Here is a 21,463-nt window from a genome sequence, read left to right on the forward strand (position 1 = left end):
TTCCACAAGTACTTATTGACTACCTATTATTAGATAGTCAGTAATATATATCAACTCTTCTTTTTTTGTGTCCCAGAATTTTCTGGCTATTTTCTAGTTATGTTGAAGTAGATAAGAATGTTTAACTTAAGGATAATTTATAGTCACCAGATTAAGTTGATTACTGATAGCTTTATAAAACGTATGTTTGCTAGGTTCTTACTTGACTGGCTATGAATTGTTAGTCCTTTCAGACTACAGTTTAAAGCACCTGGTTCCATCATGTTCCACAAATCGTATTTCTCCTAATGAAATAGAATACTGTTTAAATTTAAGAAAATAAAGATATCCTGTAGATATTTCATATATTTTTGTAAACAACAGAGGAGAAAATAAATGTATATAGGCTTAAAAGAGGGATAAGTAAGTAAAAAAAATAGTTCTTTTACTTTTGATCCTGAAAGTTTTTCTTTTAAACTTTTGAACCTGAAATGCAATCTGAACCTTCCATGGAGATACTTATAGATACTTCAGTGGAGATTCCCTGGCACAACCTGAAGGTCGTTCCAGGTAACTTACAGTTTAATGTATTTACCTTTTAAAAAATAAAATCAGATCTTAAGTAATAAAACCTACCTGTCACACACATGAATTTGTGGCCATAATTTTCCCAAAGATTAACTCATTTGTTAACTCGGTCAGCTGATTTTTGTTGTATATGTAAAATCAGCCAGGCACTGGGGATGCAAAGGTGAATAAAACATAAATCCTCCTGGGAAGATAGTCATAACCCAGAGGGAAGAAACAAATAGAGATGCACTGTCGTTCATTGTAGGTGAGTAGGGATGTGCACACAAAGTAGTGCAGTAGCCCAGGAGCTGAAGCCCACCATCTGCCTGGGAAATCACATAAGTAGAAGTGACCTTTATGCTGAATTTTAAATGATGAATAGTTATCATCCAGGGTTTCTAAATGCTGGGTTTTCCCACCAAATACGTGGCACCTTCTCAAACCTAGGTCTGCTATCTGAAGGTTCACATAAGTCTCTCAGCCCAGACTTTAAAGGCCCTGATACAAATTACTTCAAACCTTCATAAGAAGTAATAGATGACAACTTCTTTAACCTATAAAGTGATCCCATTACATGGACTCCCAATTGTGACAATATTCTCTTGGATTGAAAAATGATGATAATGAAAATACATGATCCTGCTGAACTGTAATACAACAAAACCTAAAGTACCAAAAAGTTCACGTTTGATATTTTCTAGAAGTGACAGTAATTTAATTTGCTAGCACTTGCATGATACCTTAAAATGCAGTGTATAAGTCCTTTAGCCTTGCAGTGTTCAACTTAGTTCTTAGTCATAAATATCCTTATCATAAAGTATGTGAACTTAACCACTATTGCTCTCCTGTTTTACTTCCCAGATTACCTGTTTACTCAAAGAGATTTAGAGTTAAAATACTAAGAGTCTAGACAGGATTTTGAGAAGCAAAGGAGAAACATGATATAGTGCCTAGTATGTGATTTTTGGTTAAATATGTCTGTACTTGTTATATTCTCTTAGTACATCCATATATTAAAATTAAGTATATAAGACAAAAATATTTAGGAAAGCTCTGATATTAGACACAGTGACAAAGAAACACAGATGTAAAGAAAAATACTTGAAAATATTCTAATTGTGAGGTTTAAAATATATTTACTAGAAAGTAATTAAATAATACCTGTTGTGCTTTCATGTATACCAGGCACTGTTCTAAGCCTTCAGTCTATGTAACTTTACTAAAATCTATGTAACTTTACTAACAGTTGTCACCCCAATAAGCTTTAATTTTTAAAAAAAGCATGAACCCATTTAATCCTCACAACAACCTGTGAAGTAAGTATGAATAGAATCCTTATTTTACAGAAGGATTAAATAACTGACCCAACTAGTAAGTGGTAGAGCTGTGATTAAGTGCCCATGGATATTTGTTGATTGTACTACCAGCTAACTAAATGTGATGAAAATAATTTGCTAAATTGTAGGAAAATAATTCCCCCAGATCGTATTACTCCTTCCAAATTCAAGGTTTGATTTCAAGCAAACAGAACTAGGTCTGATTTTATATGTTCTTGCACTGCTGTTTTGTATTTACTGGCACTATAATAAACATGCATTTACATAGACATGGCCCTGACAGACTTTAGGAAAATATGGCTAAATTGAAGGATAAAATTGGCAACAACGTATTATGTTCTTTTTAAATCAGAGAGCATAAAATAGGTTTTACTTTTCCAAAAAGATAGACAAGAATTATTTCTGGAAACCCAAGTACAGTAGGGGAAGCAACCTAGATTGGTGGTTACTAGCATTATTGGCTGTAGCCTCAGCCATACTTGGTAATCCTGTCTGCCATGTAATTACCCCAGGATGTTACTCTAGGCCTCAATTTTCTCATTTGTTAAATGAAGATAATAATATCTGCCTCATTGACTTTTTGTGACTTTTAACACGTTGTAAATTGCTTGAAAAGTGCCAAGTATGTGCTAGGTATTTGTTTTCACTGTTGTCATTATTATATAGAAACTTGAATGTTGCTAAGAGAATAGATCTTAAGTATTCTCACCACAAAAAAGAGTTTAACTGTGTAAGGTGATAGAGGTGTTGAATAGCTTGATTGTGGTAGTCATTTCACAATGGATATGTATATCAAATCCTCATGTTATATACTATAAATATATATAATTTTTATTTGTCAATCATACCTCAATAACCTGGGAAAAAACAATAAAAGAACTCAAAGATCTCAACATGTAAATCGAAATAATAATATAAACCATTTAAAATTATTTGAAGAATAAGATGGGGTAAACAGTTCAATAAAAAAAAGAAACTTTAATGTGACATTAAAAAGGGGGAGAAAAGAATAGCATTAAATCACTTTAACTATTTGGTCTCATCTGCTCATGTTTCAAAGGCAAAGTTTCAGATTTGATGAGATCAGTTGCTTGGCAACTTTTCAGCATAATATTTCCCATCAGCTTTCCCTTTTTGCTGCCTATTCACAGACTCCTTTTCCTTGCTATTCCATCATAGCACATTTCTATCCATATGTATAGAAACCTGCTAAAAGGTAGATACAGTTGTCTGAGTTCCTTTGTGGCCATAAGTGGTCATATTTTATAAGAATAGGAGGAAAACATATTTTTACAATAATATTACAGAATAGTGAGTATTGGTTTGAAGGAATCCATACCTCTTCTGATTTATTGAAAATCTGATACCTCACAAAAAGGACATGAATGCATGCAAAGCTGGTATTTTGGAAATCTCTTCATAAATGTTATTTGTACACATTGTACATTGAGAAAAATTAATTTCTGTAACATTATACCTGACCATTTTCCATTCAAACCAAGTACTGTGTCCCTTTTATCCACATGAATAGCAAATGGCTTAAAATGACTTACAGCAGCATGATGGAGGGCCTATGGGCAATGACACTGTAAACTGAGTTTTATCAATAGGAGGTGATGATATTGTCTGTAGGTTCCAGAGTCTCTTATCATACTTCCACAGCACCTTTCTTTTTGTCTTACAACTTCATTTTATCATTTGGGCAGTTAAATTATAATCAACAGAATTATTTCAAATATTTATTAAAGTATCAAATATTTCTAATACATTTACACTTATTTATTTCCAAATATAAGCCTGCTCTCTTTCCTGTGACTTGTGAATATAAATTATCCTCCTTATCAGATAAAAATTCAGCTGTCAGTCATCAGTTATGCTAGAGAGAAAAGAAAACGGGATTCTAACCACAGAAAATGTCTGTGTTCAAGTAAAATGTACCACTTCCAAAGAAGAACTAACCATAGAAATATAAATTAATGAATCAAAAACAGAGAAATATGAGGTGTGTACTATACTCACAGGAATTCTGTTCCTTTTAACTTATTTGATACATTTCATAAAGACTTCATGTTGGTTAGTTTCACAAAATAATTTTGAACATCAAGCTGAAAGTGATAAGGGACTATGTATTTGATGAAAAAGTAGTTCAGCAATATTTTGGCATAGAAAGAGAAAATAGTCTGTTCCTAATGTGAAAATTAGAGTAATCACCTAGGGAAGGCACTCTTTTTCAATTTGTATAATTTTACTGGTAGAAAAAGCAAAGCATTAGTGTTGAGGTCATATAGACCTGAATTTGGTGTCACTACTTGCTTGGCCTTTAATAACCGATTGACCTTGAACTTGAGCCTTAACCTAATTATGCTTTTGCTTCCTTATCTGTAAAATGGATTAGCAATACTACTCATAGTGTTTTTATGAGGATTTAATGAGATGTTATGTGTGTCAAATACTTAGCACTGTTCTTGCCTCATAGAAGTTGCTGAAGAAATGGTGCGTAAATGGCATAATAAATTACTGCTGCTCATATATAAAAACATCCCAAAGATTATCAAGTGCTGATGAATCAAGTTAACACTTCCTCCTCTCCTACAGAGGAACTTAATAAAGGACAAAGGGCTAGAAGTATTCCCTCAATTTGGTCCCTCTTACCTACCCAATAACTAGCCATTCAAATTATAGCAATTCAAAGAAATATGAATAGAGTTTATCCCTTTCTTTTGGTTTGGTTTTGAAAAGCAGAAGGAAGAGCATTCAGATAGATAATAACACTAGAAGCTGATCCAAGTGTTGTGTGTTTTTTTGTAAATTCCATTTTGGAAATCACTAGCTCATATGCTAGGCAGAAGGGCCTAGTTATAACCTCATAGCATCAGAATTCTGAAAACAATTCAGACCCCACAGCTTTTCCTTTTTTTTCTATTAGTTTCAGGTGTACGAAACAACATAGTGATTAGCCATTTATATACCTCACAAAGTGATCACCCCAATAAGTCTATTACCCATCCGACACCGTACATAGTTATTACAGTATTATTGACTGTATTTCCTATGCTGTACTTTATATCCCCATGACTATTTTTAAATCATACTTGATATTCAATATTATTTTATATTAGTTTCAGGTATACAGTGTAATAGTTAGACATTTGTATAATTTATAAAGTAATCCCCCGATAAGTATAGTACCTATCTGACACTCATATACATAGTTTTTACAATATTTTTCTATTTGTAAATCACTTTTTTTTTTAACTTTTATTAAATTTTTGGGTGTGACATTGGTTAGTTGATTAATAAAATTATATAGGTTTCAAGTGTACATTTCTATAATACATCATCCATATATTGCATTGTGTGTTCACCACCCAGAGTCAGTTCTCCTTCCATCACCATATATTTGACCCTTTCCCTCTTCTACCACCCCCCTCCCCACTTACCAGTAACCACTAAACTATTATCTATGTCTATGAGTTTTTGTTAGTTTGATTATCTTGTTTGTTTGTTGCTTTTCATTTTATATCCCACATGAGTGAATTCATGTGGTTCTCGACTTTGTCTGTCTGATCTATTTTCGCTAAGCATGATAATCTCAAGATCCATCCATATTGTTGCAAATGGCAGTATTTCACCTTTGCTTGTGGCTGAGTAGTATTCCATTGTATATATGTACCACATCTTCATTATCCAGTCATCTATTGAAGGACACTTTCGTTGTTTTCATGTCTTGGCCACTGTGAATAATGTTGCAGTGAACATAGGGGTACATATATCTTTGCAAATAAATGTTTTCAGATTTTGAGGGTAGATACCCAGAAGAGGGATTTCTGGGTCATATGAAAATCCTATTCTTAATTTTTTGAGGAACCTCCATACTGTTTTCCACAGTGGCTGTACCACTTTACATTCCTACCAACAGTGTATGAGAGTTCCCTTTTCTCCACAATCTCTCCAACACTTGTTATTACTTGTCTTGTTGATAATAGCCATTGAGGTGTGAAGTGGTATCTCACTGTGGTTTTGCTTTGCATTTTCCTAATAGCTAGTGAAGATGAGCATTTTTTCATATATCTGTTGGCCATTTTCTATGTCTTCTTAGGAGACGTGTCTGTTCAGGTCCTCTACCCATTTTTTAATGGAATTGTTTATGAGTTTTTTTTGTTATTGAGTGTTATGAGTTCTTTGTATATTTTGGATATTAGCCCCTTATTGGAGGTGTTGTTTGCAAATATCTCCCATTCAGTCAGTAGCCTCTTTGTTTTGTTGATGGTTTCTTTTAGTCCCATTCATTTATTTTTGCTTTTAACTCCCTTGCCTTTGAGGTCAAAATTCTCTCTAAGACCAAGGTCCATAAGTTTAGTATCTATGTTTTCTTCTACACAAGTTATTGTTTCAGGTCCTATATTTAGGTCTTTGATCCATTTTATTTTAGTGTATGGTGACAAATAGCTGTCTAGTTTCATTCTTTTGCACAGGGCTTTCCAATTTTCCCAGCACCATTTTTTTAAACAGGCTTTCCGTTCTCCATTGTATTTTTGAATCCTTTGTCAAAAATTATCTGGCCATATGTATGTGGGTTAATTTCTGGGTTCTCAATTCTATTCCATTGGTCTGTGTGTCTGTTTTTCTGCCAATGCCATGCTGTTTTGATTATTGTCACTTTGTAGTATAAATTGAAGTCAAGGAGTATGATACCTCCAGCTTTGTTCTTTTTTCTCAGGATTGCTTTGGCTATTTAGGGTCTTTCATGATTCCATACCAATCTGATGATTTTTTTTGCTCTATTTCTTAAAAAAAAATGCCAGATTTTGATGGGGATTGCATAAAGTGTGTATATGCTTTGGGTATTATGGCCATCTTACTATGTTGATTCTTCCAATCCATGAACACACAATATCTTTCCATTTCTTTGCATCTTCTTTAGTTTCATTTAATAATGTCTTATAGTTTTTGGTGTATAGGTCCTTCACATCTTTTGTTAAGTTTATTCCTGGGTATTTTATGATTGAAACACTTAATAAAATGGGTATAGAAGTAAAGTACCTCAACATAATAAAGGTCATATATGACGAGGTCAGTTAATATTATATTTAATGGTGAAAAACTGGAAGCATTTCCCCTAAGATCAGTAACAAGACAGGGATGTCCCCTATCACCACTGTTATTCAACATAGTATTGGAAGTCCTTGCCAGAACAGTCAGACAAAAGAAGGAAATAAAAAGCATCCAAATTGGGAATAAAAAAGTCAAAATGTCAGTGTTTGCAGATGACATGGCTCTTTGTGTAGAAAACCCTAAAGACTCCACCAAAAACTATTAGATACAATAAACAAATACAGTAAAGTTTCTGGATACAAAAATCAATGTACAAAAATTTATTGCATTCCTGTATACCAACAATGAAATTTCAGAAAAAGAAATGAAAAAAGAAATTCCTTTTGCAGTTGCAACAAAAACAGACCACACACCTTTTTAAAGTTTAAGGTTGGTTTCTAAAAAAAGATAGAGAGTTAAAAGTAGAGAAAGAGAGAGAGAATAATTTGTAAAGTAAAATAGTTGGAGACTCTCAAAGAAATGAAATGTGGCAAGAAGAGATCACCCTGAAAGAATTGAAGATACTAGGTAATAGATAAACAGTAAGAATAAGAAAAAAGAACTATTAATAAAGTTCCAGAGCATTAACATGTGAATAAAATGGAAAGATTAGCAAATCAAATCAACAATGCTGATGCAACTATCAGAGGAAAAAAGAAACTCTTCAGATGAATTAATCAGCAGAAAGATATGAACTAGGTGAAATACTGCTTCCCCTAAAGACAAAATGGACAAACGAAGAATAGAAACAGCCTAACTCAGTGATTCTCAACTCTTGTCAGTATTGTCTCCCAGAGAACATCTGGCAGTTTCTGAGGACATTTGTAGTTGTCATAACTGGGGGTGGAGGTACTACTGGCATCTATTGGGTAGAGGCCCAGGATACTACTAAACATCCTGCAATGAACAGGACAGCTCCCAACAATAAAGAATGATGCAGTCCCAAATGTAAAATGTTGCTGTTGACAAACCCCAGCTAATTTGAGAAGAATCAACTGCAGACAAATTGAATGCAAAAGTAGGTATATATGACTCGAAAATCAAAGAGCCCTTGTATGACACAGGCCAATGGCCCTTTTGTTTTTATTCAAAGAATCCAGCAAGTTATTGCTCAGGAAAGATAGACCTACATTTATTCACAGTTAGTATATTCTCTAGGCCAAAATAGTGTACCCATTGTCCCTACTTAAAATCAGAATGCATTTTCCTTTATGGCAAAAAATGTAATAAATGGCAGCTAGGAAAAATTTAAATAGAGTGGTTAGTGTTAGCTTTCAAATCACAATATGGCTTAAATAATCCAGCATTTTCCTAAATATGTTCTTCAGATTACTAATTCTGAAAGAGAATTTTTGTGAAAAAAAAGAGGTTATGTGGTTAAATAAAATTAAGAAGCTCTGCTTATTTTATCCCCTTCTTGGAGATTAATAAGTACGTTAGCATACTAAAGGGTTTGAAAGTCTCATTGAATTTGAGTTAGCTTATTGTTTCCCAAATTTATTTGTGCATTGAATCTTTTTTGGGTTTTGTCATAAAATACTTATTAAACTTTTAATGGAACTAATGTTTGATGGAACATATTTTGGGAAATGCTGAAATAGGTGTTTGTGGCTCTTTTTAAAGACCCGTATCAATGATAAAATGTCTTTGTATTTCACGTTCCAAACAGCAGCTGACTTACAGATAAGCATTTGAAAAAACTTTTTAAGTTGAAGCATACCCTAGCAGATGGCTTGTTGGATGTCATCCTCATTTTTATCTTGCAAAAAATTCATTTTCTAGACTAAATCTTATTTGTGATAAAAGTCCCAACTAAAGTAACAAATACTAACTGGAAGGATCAGTGCATGGAGTTCTGTACTCCAGGCTTCTTACAGAATTACTGGTATCACTGCAAAACAATTTGCTGGAAATCATGGAGGAAGTAGATCCCTGAGGATAGACAATATCAAGTGTTGCATCCAATCTAATAAAAGAATAGGTGACTAAAAATTGCACACTGATAATCATAATGACTGAAGACATTAGAGCAAATAATTAAAATAATATACAGCCATTTAAAAGTATATATAAGGCCGGCCGAGTGACTCAGTTGGTTAAGAGCTCACTCAAGAGTGTGAGCTCTGAGCAACAGGGTCCCTGGTTTGATTCACGGCCCGAGCTGAGCTGCCGCTGAGCTGCTAACAGGTGGCAGGATGGCTCAGCTAAAATAAATAAATAAATAAATAAAAATAAATAAAAGAATATATAACAACCTAGTATTGTTGTATAAGTAACACATCATATCAACCCAATTTGATTTCCATCTTTTTAAAGGGATGGACAGCAAATACAAAGATACAGCCATGGTTTGTGTTCTAATCCTCCATTAGCTCTTCACCCAGCCTTATGAATTTTTTGCAACAGTTGTAACATGACTGGGAAGACACTTAAACAACAACAACAAAAACAGTAATCAGACATGTCATCGAATTATTTTTGAAGAAAAATGAATTGGATTTTTCTTTAAATGCAATGGTCTTAAATTCATCACCAAGTCAAAATGATATAGTGAAAAAAGCACTGGGATAAGAAGTTGAAAGTCTGTATTTACAGGCTGACTTCAATACTAATTATCAGTGAAATCCTGAGAAATTTACTTCAGTGTGTCTTAAGTTTTTCATCTCTACCTTTCTTGCTAGCTTCACTGATTAACAGGGTCCCAAAGGGAAAAAATATGTGAAAGGAATTATAAAGTTATTATAAGATGTGACTTTGTTTATTTCAATTGAGTCTTCAACTGATGGTCTTAATCCTTGTCTTTTATACTTTTCATGAGAAAGGATGACTATCTTTTTTAATATGTTGGTAAGATTTTCAAGCCACTGCTTTACTAAGATTTAAAAAATAGATTGCTTTAATTTGTAGTTATTTAACTTGAAAACAGGATGATTTTAACCAAATAATATTTACATGCTCATATCATCTTTCTTGTCCACTCCTATTGCTGAGCACAGCAAGGGGCAAAAGTATATTAGCAGAGCTTTTTGTTTGTTTGTTTACCCACTTCCAGAAGGAGCTAGGAACTCTTTTCCACTTAGTACTTTAAGGCATCTGAATTCTTCCCAGTTTTACCACACCCTCTAATGTACAAGAATTGTCTCTGTGCACATTGGCAACATCTCAAATATGAAAAATCGGTCTTTCTGAACTCCGATGTGTAGGGCACATTTGTTCTCTTGGTGGAATGTTTACAAAAGATGATTTGGTTCAAAATGTAATTAGTCTTGGCATCAAATGTTAAAAACTCCATATAATATTTGATGCAGTTTAACATTTTCTCATTCAACAGTTTTTTCACTCTGCATTTAAAATCCATATCACTTTTAGAAACCAGTAGGAAAATTCATGAACAAGATATAGCAATTTCAAAAATATGGCCCTAAAAATCAAAGTGCTTGTTCTTACTTATTTTATTAAACCAAGATATGTTGCCTTTAACCTTAAAAAAAACTGACATTCCATTTAATTTAGTTTTATTCCTTTTTAAATGTGTGATTCTCTACCTTAAATAACCTTGGGATGTTTTCCTAGAAATGCAGTCAACCATCTGAAAGTAATTTTTCTGTCTGGTATGTGGGAAATTTGATGGGTGTATGTGGCATGCTTATAGCTTAACATTCCTTACTCTACTCATTCTCATCAAAATATTGGCTAAATATTCAGAACAGATGTGTATATGTGTGTATATGTATATATTTTTTTCTTCTTAGACTGTAGAGAAAGCTTTTTTGTGAGCATTAAAGTGTATGTCAGACTAATTTCTCTGCGGTCTTTTTTCCTTTGGCAACTGTAAGAGAGAAGATTGCCTCTCAGGTGCTTTTGATAACCCTGAAACTTAATTATTTTAGCATATTATGGAAGAGAGTTTTCAAAAAAAGATACAATTGAAAAAAGTAGCAATGTAGTATTTCAACAGACACCATGGGTACCTTCATATGGGAATGTTTCTAGATAAGAAATCAGGGAACAGGACTTCTAGTTCTGACTTGATTACCAAACAACTCTCTAAGGCTCAGTTTGTTAGAAAAATGTAGGAGGTTGGTCAGGCTGACATACTACCTTCTAAGCAAGCAAGAGAGGGAGAGGGAAATACAAATAAGAGGGAGGGGAATGGAAAGTTGACAGGAGGAGGAGAAGGAAACTATGAAAATAGAAACTGATGGTATAACTTGGACTTTTTTTGGTCCAGTGTATGAGGAAGGTTCCCTGTTTAAGACACTATGCTAAGTGCTAGAGATACCACAATAAACAGAAATTTCTCTCCCTTGTGAAGTTTACATTCTAGAAGGGGGACAGAATTGAAGCAACTAATTTAATAAATACTTTTTTAAAACTATAATTGGCATACTATGAAGAAAAACTGCAATGTGTACAAATGCAGAGAAGTCCCACCTAGCATAAGAGGTTAAGGAAGTGTCCCTGAGGAAATTACATTTTTGCTTAGATTTGAAGGATGCATGTGAATTTAGGAAGAGAAGAGCGGAGGAAAACCAGAGGACAGTGTCCTGAGTTCCAGGTAAAGAAAGTGTTTCCAAGAAGGGAGTAATCTTCTGTGTCAAATGCTGTAAATCACAAAAGTCAAGGTTTCTGAGAATTGTCTATTGGATTTAGCAACATGGAGGCACTACTCACCTTGACAATAGCAGTTTTGCTGGAGTTGTTGGGACAAGAGCTTAACTGGTGAAAGTTCAAGAGAAAGGAGGAGATTCCACACATAAGTGAGGTCATATAGTTTTTGTTTTTCTGTGTCTGGCTTATTTCACTTGACATAATGCTCTTGAGGGTCATCCATGTTGTCACAAATGGCAAGATTCCTTTCTTTATGGCTGAAAAATATTCCATTGTTTACATATACCACATTTTCTTTATCCATTCATCCATCGATGGGCACTTAGGTTGTTTTCATATCTCAGCTATTATAAATAATGCTGCAGTGAACATGGGGGTGCAGATATTTCTTCAAGATACAAATTTCATTTCTTTTGGATATATACTCAAAAGTAGGGCTGCTGAGTTTTGTGGTTGTTCTATTTTTAATTTTTTGAGGAACCTCCATAATGTTTTTCATTGTATACTTGAAATTTGCTAAGAGAGTGGATCTTAAGAGTTCTCACCACATACATACACACAAAAATATGGTAACTATGTGATGTGAAGGATGTGTTAACTTGATTGTGGTAATCATTTCACAATGTATATGTATATTAAATCATCACATTGTACACCTTAAAAATCATGTTGCACAACCTTAATATATAACATTTTTATTTTTCAATCTTACCTCAATAAAGCTAGAAAAAAAGAGAGGAAGAGGAAAAGAATCGGAGGCTGGGAATATAAATGAGGCTTTTAGGAATTTTTCTGTAAAGTGGAGCAAAGAAATAAGGTGGTACATGGATGGTGGTTAGGAGGTGAAAAGGTTTGTTTGTTTGTTTAAGTTAGGCAAAATTACAGTATGTTTGTATACTAATGGGAATCATTGGGTAGAAAGGAAAGAAATTGATGCAGCACGAGAAAGAAGGTAGGATTGCTCAAGACGTGCCCTTAAGATGGTAAGAGGGAATAGGATCCAGTGAACAACAACCCAGTAATTTGGAATATCCCTAATGTCTAGCAGCCTTTCATTCAAGCATTCAAAAGAAATTTAATAAATACCTGCTCCGGGTCAGAGTCTGTGCAAGGAACATTCATAACAAAGATATATACGACCTAGTTTCTGCCAAAAAGTAGAAAAACCTATAAACAGACAGATACAATACAATATAATAAGGATCATATACCAAAGGCACTAGGAAAGAGCTAAGGGAGTCCAGAAGAATAAGCAATTAACTCTGTCCAAGGGAACTGTGGCGTTTGTAATAGCACTGAAAATGCTTTATTATTTAATGAAAAGTTTATTTTCAAGCAATTCTGTACACTAGTATTAAAGAATAGCAGTTACGTATTTCAGATAGATCATTATAAAACACTCCATCATTGTCAATATTCTTAAAATTACATTTAGTGTTCTATTTGTGTTTAATTCTAGCTATATATAGTTTATAATAAAAAACTGCTTGCCATCAATTTCAGAATAAAATTCAAAAAAATCCAAAAATACTTATGTTTTTACCTCTACTGCATTTATTAGAATACAGTAAGAAAAATAGCACACAATTCCTGCCTTGATGGAGATTCCAGTTAGAAAGCTCCAGATATGCAACCAATAGGAAAAGCCAGGTAACAAAATAGAAGTTTAACTATAAGACACTAGCATAAAGATATCACAGGGCTTAGGACAGGATATCAGATGAACTCTACAATTAGTGTTTTATGCTTAGAGGAATAAAAAAATCACTCTAAGAGGAAATGGTTAGTAAAATTTTCAAATGGGCTCTTATCTTCATTTTTTTACTATATTCTTGACTATTATTAATTTTAATCCCAAACAAGTGTTACTACTTAAAGGAGACATCTTAAAATTTTCCAGATTATTTTTCAAATATATTCATTTATGTATATTTCCATAGGAATGAATCAGATGGATTTAATTTAATGAACCTTAAAAAGTCATACAAGCACAGAAATCTTTTTAATATAATAATAGTGTACATTTGAGTTAAATCTAACAGTAATGTTTATAGTACTCTTTTTTTCTTTACCAAGAGCACTACAGCATCAAACCATAAAGTTCTTTTTCCATTTGGAATTTGCTGTCTTATGGAATTGAAATACTGCTGTACATACAGTGGCAAACATTTCCAAGCTACAATCAAAGATCTGTGTAATTGGAATTAGAAATCATTTAAGCAATTGTCTATTTTTCAATTTGCCAAAGATGGCTATTTATATATGTTATTACTTTAAATGTTTAAGTCTGTTTCAGTATTTTAGTACAATGAAAAATTTATAAAAGGAGTAATACTTATAAGCAACATTACTTCTTATAACTAAGCAAATAATATTCTACATTTTAAAATACTTATTTTGACTTGCATTGCTAAATTCATAACTTTATAACTAGTAAAAGCAAAAGCTTGATGTTCCCCCAAAAGTAAATTTTAGTAGACTTTTTAACTCATTTTTCTGTTATTCAATATATTTTCCTCAATTTTGTATTAGTAGTGTACAGCATACTTCTGATTTTAAAAATCACTCCATGAAAAGTCAGTTATTAAATCTTCTGCAAAATTTTTTCCTAGGTTAATGATATAACCAGACATATTAAAGGCTTAATTATATGCCTCAATGACTTAGCTCCATGAGAATCTCAGAGAAAATAGCCTCAAAATACAGTGACGACAATTATATATTTTGTATGCTGTGTGTGAAGTATGTTTATTCTTGTTTTTGAGCACATATATTTGACTCCAAACAACCAATCAAATTTTTGGAAAGTATGAACTAGTTTATATATGTATATATGTGTGTATACATATATAGATGTACATATCTATATATCTATATATATCACATATAGAGCAAGTAAAACAACTGCTTATTTTTTGAAGTTTTTACTTTTCAAAAGATTCTCTTGTTGACATGTATAAACAGTGTTAGAGCTCTTCACTGCTTCAGTTTCAGTCCCCATGCTGAAATGGGGTTTATTTTAAATACCAGACACTAAAGAAATGTTTGAAAATACAGCATTCATAACATTGAAAATCTGGAGGACTGATTCTGCAAAGCAGTTGAGTAGACATGACAAAAGGAGACCTTCCCTAAAACCTTTACACCCACTGTGGGCAGAATATACTGAGCTGCATCAAGTCACCTAAATTCCCTCTGTATAAGTATAGAGGTCTACTCCATGAGAATTTTAGAATCTTAGGTGATCGTTTTTAAAGTTGTTTGCACATCTTGAAAGGAAGCCATTAAATAAACACTGCCTTTTGGGCTCATAAATAACTTTATCAAGTCCAGTTCATCTTCAGACTTTCCAAGAGTTTAGCAGAATATACTAAGTAAACTATTGAGTTGTTGGAAAAGTCATGACATATTTTTTCTATGTTTTTCATTGCAAAAATGCATCATAAATTTTTCCGACAACCCAATATATCAGTGTACATAATTATAAGCCATAAAGTTGGCACATTTCCTTAAGAACAGAATTAGAAGTCTCCTAACAGAGTTTTTTTTTTAATACTATATGGACTGATCATGGTAATTGATTGTGAAATTTAGCTGGGCAAGGAGGGAAGTGAAGAAGACATAAGGTGACCAAGAGGCGTAGGAAGGTGGGAAGATCAGTAGATTAAAGGAGGAAGGACTTGGAGTGTTGTAGGAGTGCACTAGAAATACAGAAAGTGGTAGTAGGAAAACGGGATCCTGGGAGGGAGTACAGCCTTTGCAAATTACAAGATTAAGCATATGGCCACAAGAATGGATAAAGGAGAGAACCTCAAGGAACTGAGAGGCCAAAATATTGGAGGGTGGATATTGAAGTCACCAAGAGTTATGGCAGAAGTAGTATTTGAGTGCAAGACTTTGAACCCCAATGCTACATACTTACAATCTGTGTGTCCTTGGTCAAGTTACATAACCTGCCTCAGTTTCTTCATCTGGTAAAATGAGGGTAATGACAGTATACTTCTCATAATTATGAGAATTAAACAATTTAATACTTATAAAATGCTTAGATAGTATGTGACATATGGTAAATGATATATAGCTGTTATATTATTATCATGGTCATAATCATCATCATTATTATGATCCAGTCCTGTGTGAGTCTGCTTTACATTCATTCAGAATTTATTAAGCAGCTCTTATATGCTGGGCATTGTGCTAGGTATTCTTTTTAAACTACTGTATTATTTTCTTTGGCTGTATTTTGCTTTGGGAATTTCAAGTTAGTCAAAAATAATACACTGGAGCTTCACCAAAAAGTTATCCTTGAAGTCTATGCCATGAGTTTTGCTTGCTAAAGTAAAATACTGTTTAGTAAGAATACAGACCTAGAGGGAAATTGGACAGGCCAAAGCTGTGAACACTTAGATCTGGAAACTAGACTTATTCACAATAGCAGAAGAGATGCTTGGGGCTGACCCAGCTATAGGCCTTGAAAGAGAATCTAGCCATATTGCTGAAGTATGGTGATATCTGTAATGTATATGGTAATAGGAGTTAGGAGGCTGTGAAGATGGGAAGTTAGCATTGTGATCTTCCAACATGAAACAGGCAGATTTAGAACAATGGGCTACTATCTTGGAGATCAGCTATCAAGATGTAGACACTTGGGCGTTGGAGAATAAAACAAATCCAGTTAATGAAAATGAAACAAAAATCACTGAAATGATGATCCTCTTTGTAAAGGACCACCCTCAAAGTCTGGGGCTCCTAAGAGAGCAAGCCTGGGCTATTCTTTATTATTTATAGAAAAAGTGCCTTATGTTTGAATTATCACCTGGCCAATTGCCACAGGCAGTTTCACCTTCTGGCTCAAAACACACATATTTTTCATCTACATAAATGCCAACCATAATGTTGCATATGAGTGAGTGTGTTTTGCAGAATGTAGCTAAAACTCAGTGTAAGTTTAAGCGGACATGGGGAAGAAAAACAATGTGATGTGAATTTTGTTCTCTGTGTTTAGGCAAGCTACGACCTATATCTATGCCAGTGGAATATAATTGGGTGGGGGACTATGAAGATCCAAATAAGATGAAGAGAGATAGTAGAAGAGGTAAGTGTTCTAGAATTTCAGTGTAGGCTGGGTTGTTGGAACAAAAAGCAATTTCAATGTTCTTTAAATAGGATATTATGTACTCAGTGGAAAACTTTTCATTCTCTCAGTGACTTTATGGTACACCTAAACCAACTCAGACCAACATTTGACTATCTTGATCTATTATTAAGTAGATATCTTCTCTGAATGCCTCCTAAGGGATTCAGGGTAGAAAAACATAACGTAAAAAATGGATATCTGATTGTTATTTGAAAGTCAGTATTTGGAAAACAAGGTCAGAAGTGTGAAACTGCATAAAAGTTCAGTGAATAGAAAGAGTTTGTGATCAGTCCCCATTCGTCCGCAGTGCAACCTCACTCCTTTTATATTAATACAGCCTTAAAATGAGCATTGAAGCACATGGATAAAAGCTAATAGAAACTGGGCCAGTGAATCTACTGAAAACCATACAGATTTGGGAAAAACCTGTTTCGTTTTGTTTTTCTCTTCTGTTTGCTGTTCAGGGTTATCTTCTTTCTTTGGGGGTGGGATACACTTGAAGTATCTACCAAAAGTAAGTTTTTATGTTCACTTATCCTGCTATTGAGGTGATCAATAAAGAGAGCAACTGAAAGTCTCACTCACAACTAAAGGGGATTCAACCAAGTGTAGGTATGGTGGGCCCAGTGCATCATGCTGCTACTTCCACTTTCTGAATCAAGAGTCACAACGTTGTAGATGAAAAATAAAGCAAATCAAAGCAAAGCAAAAAACAATTCATAAAACCTAAACTCACCAAGCTTCCTTCACGATATGTTTAACCCATTTGCCTGTTATTTCTAGCCAATGTACAGAATTTATTTCATTACTACACAGATCCACAGACCGCACAGGCATAGCAAGCATGAATATCTGCTTCATCAGTCTTCTTAACACTTGTTATATGGAGCGGGCATTTCTGAAAATGTTGGTAAATACAGGAACATTGACAGATTCCTTTGCATCTATGTGTTCATTTCATATTCCAGACTTCAGTTTCTAACGTCATTTGTTTTATAGAAGTAATCAAGAAAAAAATCAAGAGAAATGCTTATCATATCGCATCTCTGAGTCACTCTTTTGGGACATCTTTGAGAAAAAAGCCTTATGAAGTACTAAATGCTGACTATCAATTTAAGCATAGATTTTATGAACTAAGTTTCCTGACTATTGGTTCATAATGTGGGCTCTAACATCTCCAGGGATGATAGCTAGCCTACCGAAGGTCAATGTTTGTCATCAACTTTTAGCAGAATCCCCCTGTGGGAACTCGTTAAAGGTTTTATCTGCCACACACCCGGAACTTCTGATTCAGGTTCTGCGGGTGATTCTGACATATTTGGTCTAGAGACAAAACTTAGAGATATACTTTATAGGCTGTCTATTTCTTATTGCCCTATGATCCCAAATAATTAAGATCCTCTATATTTCCACTACATAGATCTTTTATAAATCAAATCAAGTTACATTTCTGAAATGAAATCTTATAGCACAATTAGGAAGGAATGGTAAATTTGGAATATTTACATACTTACATTGGTATATTTATCTCTTTTTATATAGAAAACTCTCTACTCCGATATATGAGCAATGAAAAAATTGCTCAAGAAGAATACATGTTTCAAAGAAACAGCAAAAAAGACACGGGGAAGAAGTCTAAAAAGAAGGGTGATAAGAGTAATAGCCCGACTCACTATTCATTGCTACCTAGTTTGCAAATGGATGCATTGAGACAAGACATCATGGGCACACCTGTGCCGGAGACCACACTATACCATGTAAGTAAAATTTCAGACTCTGTGATACAGCTTTTGTTGGGAGACTCTTTGGGGTAAATTCCAGATTATCTTTATCTTATTGCCAGATTTTCACAAAAGATCTTAAGTTTTTAGTTTATGCCCTTAAAAAAAGCATGATAGCTTATTGATTTGTTCTTCAGATGTTCCATTAGTTCAAATGTTATAGCAGGTTAGATTTTTAATGAAATAACCTAATGTTTACAGAACTCATGGACAATAATAATTAATTAGCTGATTAATCATCAGTAAAATAATACACCATGATTATATAGCTGTAAAAGTCAACATGAAATGTAGGATTTTTAATATATTCATGATTTTATTTAAAAATGAACATCTACTAGACGTGGAGCATGGTGCTCGAGGTAAAAATGGAAAGACATAGCTTACTGCTATATGGAGAGAAAGACACACCGAGAGTCTCAGTATAATTTGATGTTTATAATGGGTGGGTGCAAGAAGTATTGGAGGAACATAGGAGAAGGAGGGCCCTAGCCTTCTGGGAAAGTTAGAAAAGGCTTCAGAATGGGGAGCATTTGAGTGAAGAGTGAAAGATGAGTGTTAGTATTGTGGGAAGACATATGGAGGTGCGCCACAAATGTGTGAGACTATGGCATATTCTAGGGAATTCACATGGCTCAGAATTACTGGTTTGTTAAAAATTGAGGTGCAGCATGTAACGACGGGATAGTAGATGAGCCTAGAGAGGTTGGTGGGCTTAGATTAGGAATTTTATGATAAAGACTTTGGCTCTTCTGCTGTGATAAAGAGCTATTGAAGAATTTTGAACTGGGGACTTGTCATGATAAGATTGGCTTGTTGGATAGCTCTGGTGCAGAGCATTGATCAAGAGATAGGAGGCCAAAGGCAGGATCATTAAGCCCAGGCCGGAAAATGACGAGAAATTCACACAATGGCAGTGTGGAGGCTGAGAATCTTGTTAACCAGAACACTCAACTGATCGAATGAACTCATTTTATACCATTTTGCTTAAAGGGGAGTTTGTTGTGCCAATGAAATATAGCTTCTTATTAGGAGCCCTTGAAAAACATAGACTCCAAGTTTTTAAGTATTTTGAAAAAATACGCTTAAATGCTCAGAGTATCAAGAACTTTTAATCTGTCACTGTTGATAGAAGATATACCATCTAGGCATACAAGGTTTGAAAGATTTAATAATTTATACTTGAGTTGCTTTTCTGAGTAAATTTTTAAAATCATCTGTTTATTCTATAGCTCTCTCATAAAACTAGAGTGTAGAAAACTATATTCATTTATTTGGATGGAAGTAGGAATCCACTTTGCACTCCTCGGTGGTCATTCTCTACCCTCCCATCCCCAGTCACATACCCGCAAGCCTCTTCCTCTCCAAGAGAGAGCAGCACCCGTATCAAAACCTGCTCCTTTGAATGACTGACAAATTATTGCTTTTTTTCCACACATATTTGCAGTCAGTCTGAAATCAATACTCTTAGCTGTATGAAGAGGGTCACTTTTGCTATCACTAGTCAGAAATACTGTCTGAACACTGAGCTCCCTCTAGAATCCGGCACTCTGGTCCTAATAGCCTGAACAAGGATCTAAACATAAGAGACAGCTGGCCTATTTGAGAGGGAAGTTGGTAGTGAGAGACGAGGCTGGAGAGTGAAGAAGAGGCCAGTTTACCCAAAGCGTGTAAACTATTAAAGCTTGGATTTAGCCTAAGAGGAACAGTAAGCCATTGAAGGTGCATTTAAACACTCAGCCTGTGCCATCCTGTCTTGCACATCCACAAAGGAATATGCTGTTTGAGGCAGGAAATTAGACAGATGAGTCTTGTAGACTTTGAGTTATTAAACTAGGTGACTCGACCTGGTAATTAGGAATACCGTGAGTATTCTCCAGGAGTATAAATTGTTACCACCTTTCTGAAGGACATTATTTAGTTATACGTATCAAGAACCTGGTCCAGTAACTTCACTCCTTGAATTTTATTCCAAGAAAGAAATGAGAATCTACTTTTGCCTCCTTCTTTTACTATGTGTCCTAAGTCTATAACATGATATTTGCCAGATAGATAATATTTATCCCAACTGATTTTTTTTTCATTCTTTTTTTTTTATTGTTAGTTTCAGGTGTACCAACTGATTTTTGACAGAGGGGCAGCACAGAGTAAGGAATATTGTTAATCATGAGGGAAGCCCTCCCATGTACCACTGACCCACTAATCCCAGAGTAGAAGGCTGGATGCTTTCTAACTCTATTCTCTGGTTGTAAACGAAGCTAAAGAATTGTTAACCCCAACGAGCATGTTAGATGCCTATAATCAGTATTCAAAAAGAACATTCTCTGGTGGTTTTTTTTTTTACTAGACTGTAAGCTCCCTTGAAGACCTTAACTTGCATGTGTTTATTACTTTCACAGTTATCAAGGGAGTTTCCATATTTTGTCTTTTGTACCTCACAACAACCGTATTTGCAAATGACAAAACTCAAACTCAGAAAGGTTAAGTGATCTACCCAAAGCTGTGTTGCAAAAAAAGTGTAAGAGTAAGAACTAGAGCCCAAATCACCTACTGCAGCGATCTTTCCACACTCTACCCTGGTGCTGCGTGCCTGGTAGGCATTCCATACACAAACGACTTTGTACTTTAATGGCTCAATGTGTGAGTTTTGAAAAAGTTTGACTTTAAGAAGCAGGTACCCTCATGTGTTGATTTTAATAACATTTTCAGTACCTAGATTTATTTGTCCCCAGATTTCCCTTTTGCTCTGTATTACTATTTTTTATGAAGTTCAGAAAAACATACAGAGCTGTTGCTTCTATAAAGCACAAGTGTTCAGTATGATCTATTGCTGAGACTACAAAGAATTGTAGTTCAAATTGCCTAGACCTACACTTAAATGGTTGCTTCTTATATTTCACAGGAATTCTTGCTTTCTTGTTTTACCTGTTTATACATGCTTATTTACAAATGAA

General features: G+C 34.3%; 1 protein-coding gene across 10 annotated transcripts in view; it reads left to right on the forward strand.

Moving 5' to 3' along the window:
- Nucleotides 1-21,463, forward strand: part of CNKSR2 (connector enhancer of kinase suppressor of Ras 2) — a 265,333-nt gene that overhangs the window by 160,998 nt on the left and 82,872 nt on the right. For 3 of the 10 annotated variants that reach the window (XM_019666991.1, XM_019667049.1, XM_019667023.1), the window contains 3 exons: nt 505-549; nt 16,597-16,686; nt 18,271-18,485. In XM_019666991.1, the coding sequence (XP_019522536.1) occupies nt 505-549; nt 16,597-16,686; nt 18,271-18,485 (350 nt within the window). The remainder of the gene's footprint in view (nt 1-504; nt 550-16,596; nt 16,687-18,270; nt 18,486-21,463) is intronic. The other 7 variants (XM_019666999.1, XM_019667058.1, XM_019667032.1 and 4 more) reach the window with 3 other exon arrangements.

The sequence above is a fragment of the Hipposideros armiger genome, unplaced genomic scaffold, assembly GCF_001890085.2.
Source record: "Hipposideros armiger isolate ML-2016 unplaced genomic scaffold, ASM189008v1 scaffold_13, whole genome shotgun sequence".
Taxonomy (NCBI): Eukaryota; Metazoa; Chordata; class Mammalia; order Chiroptera; family Hipposideridae; genus Hipposideros; species Hipposideros armiger.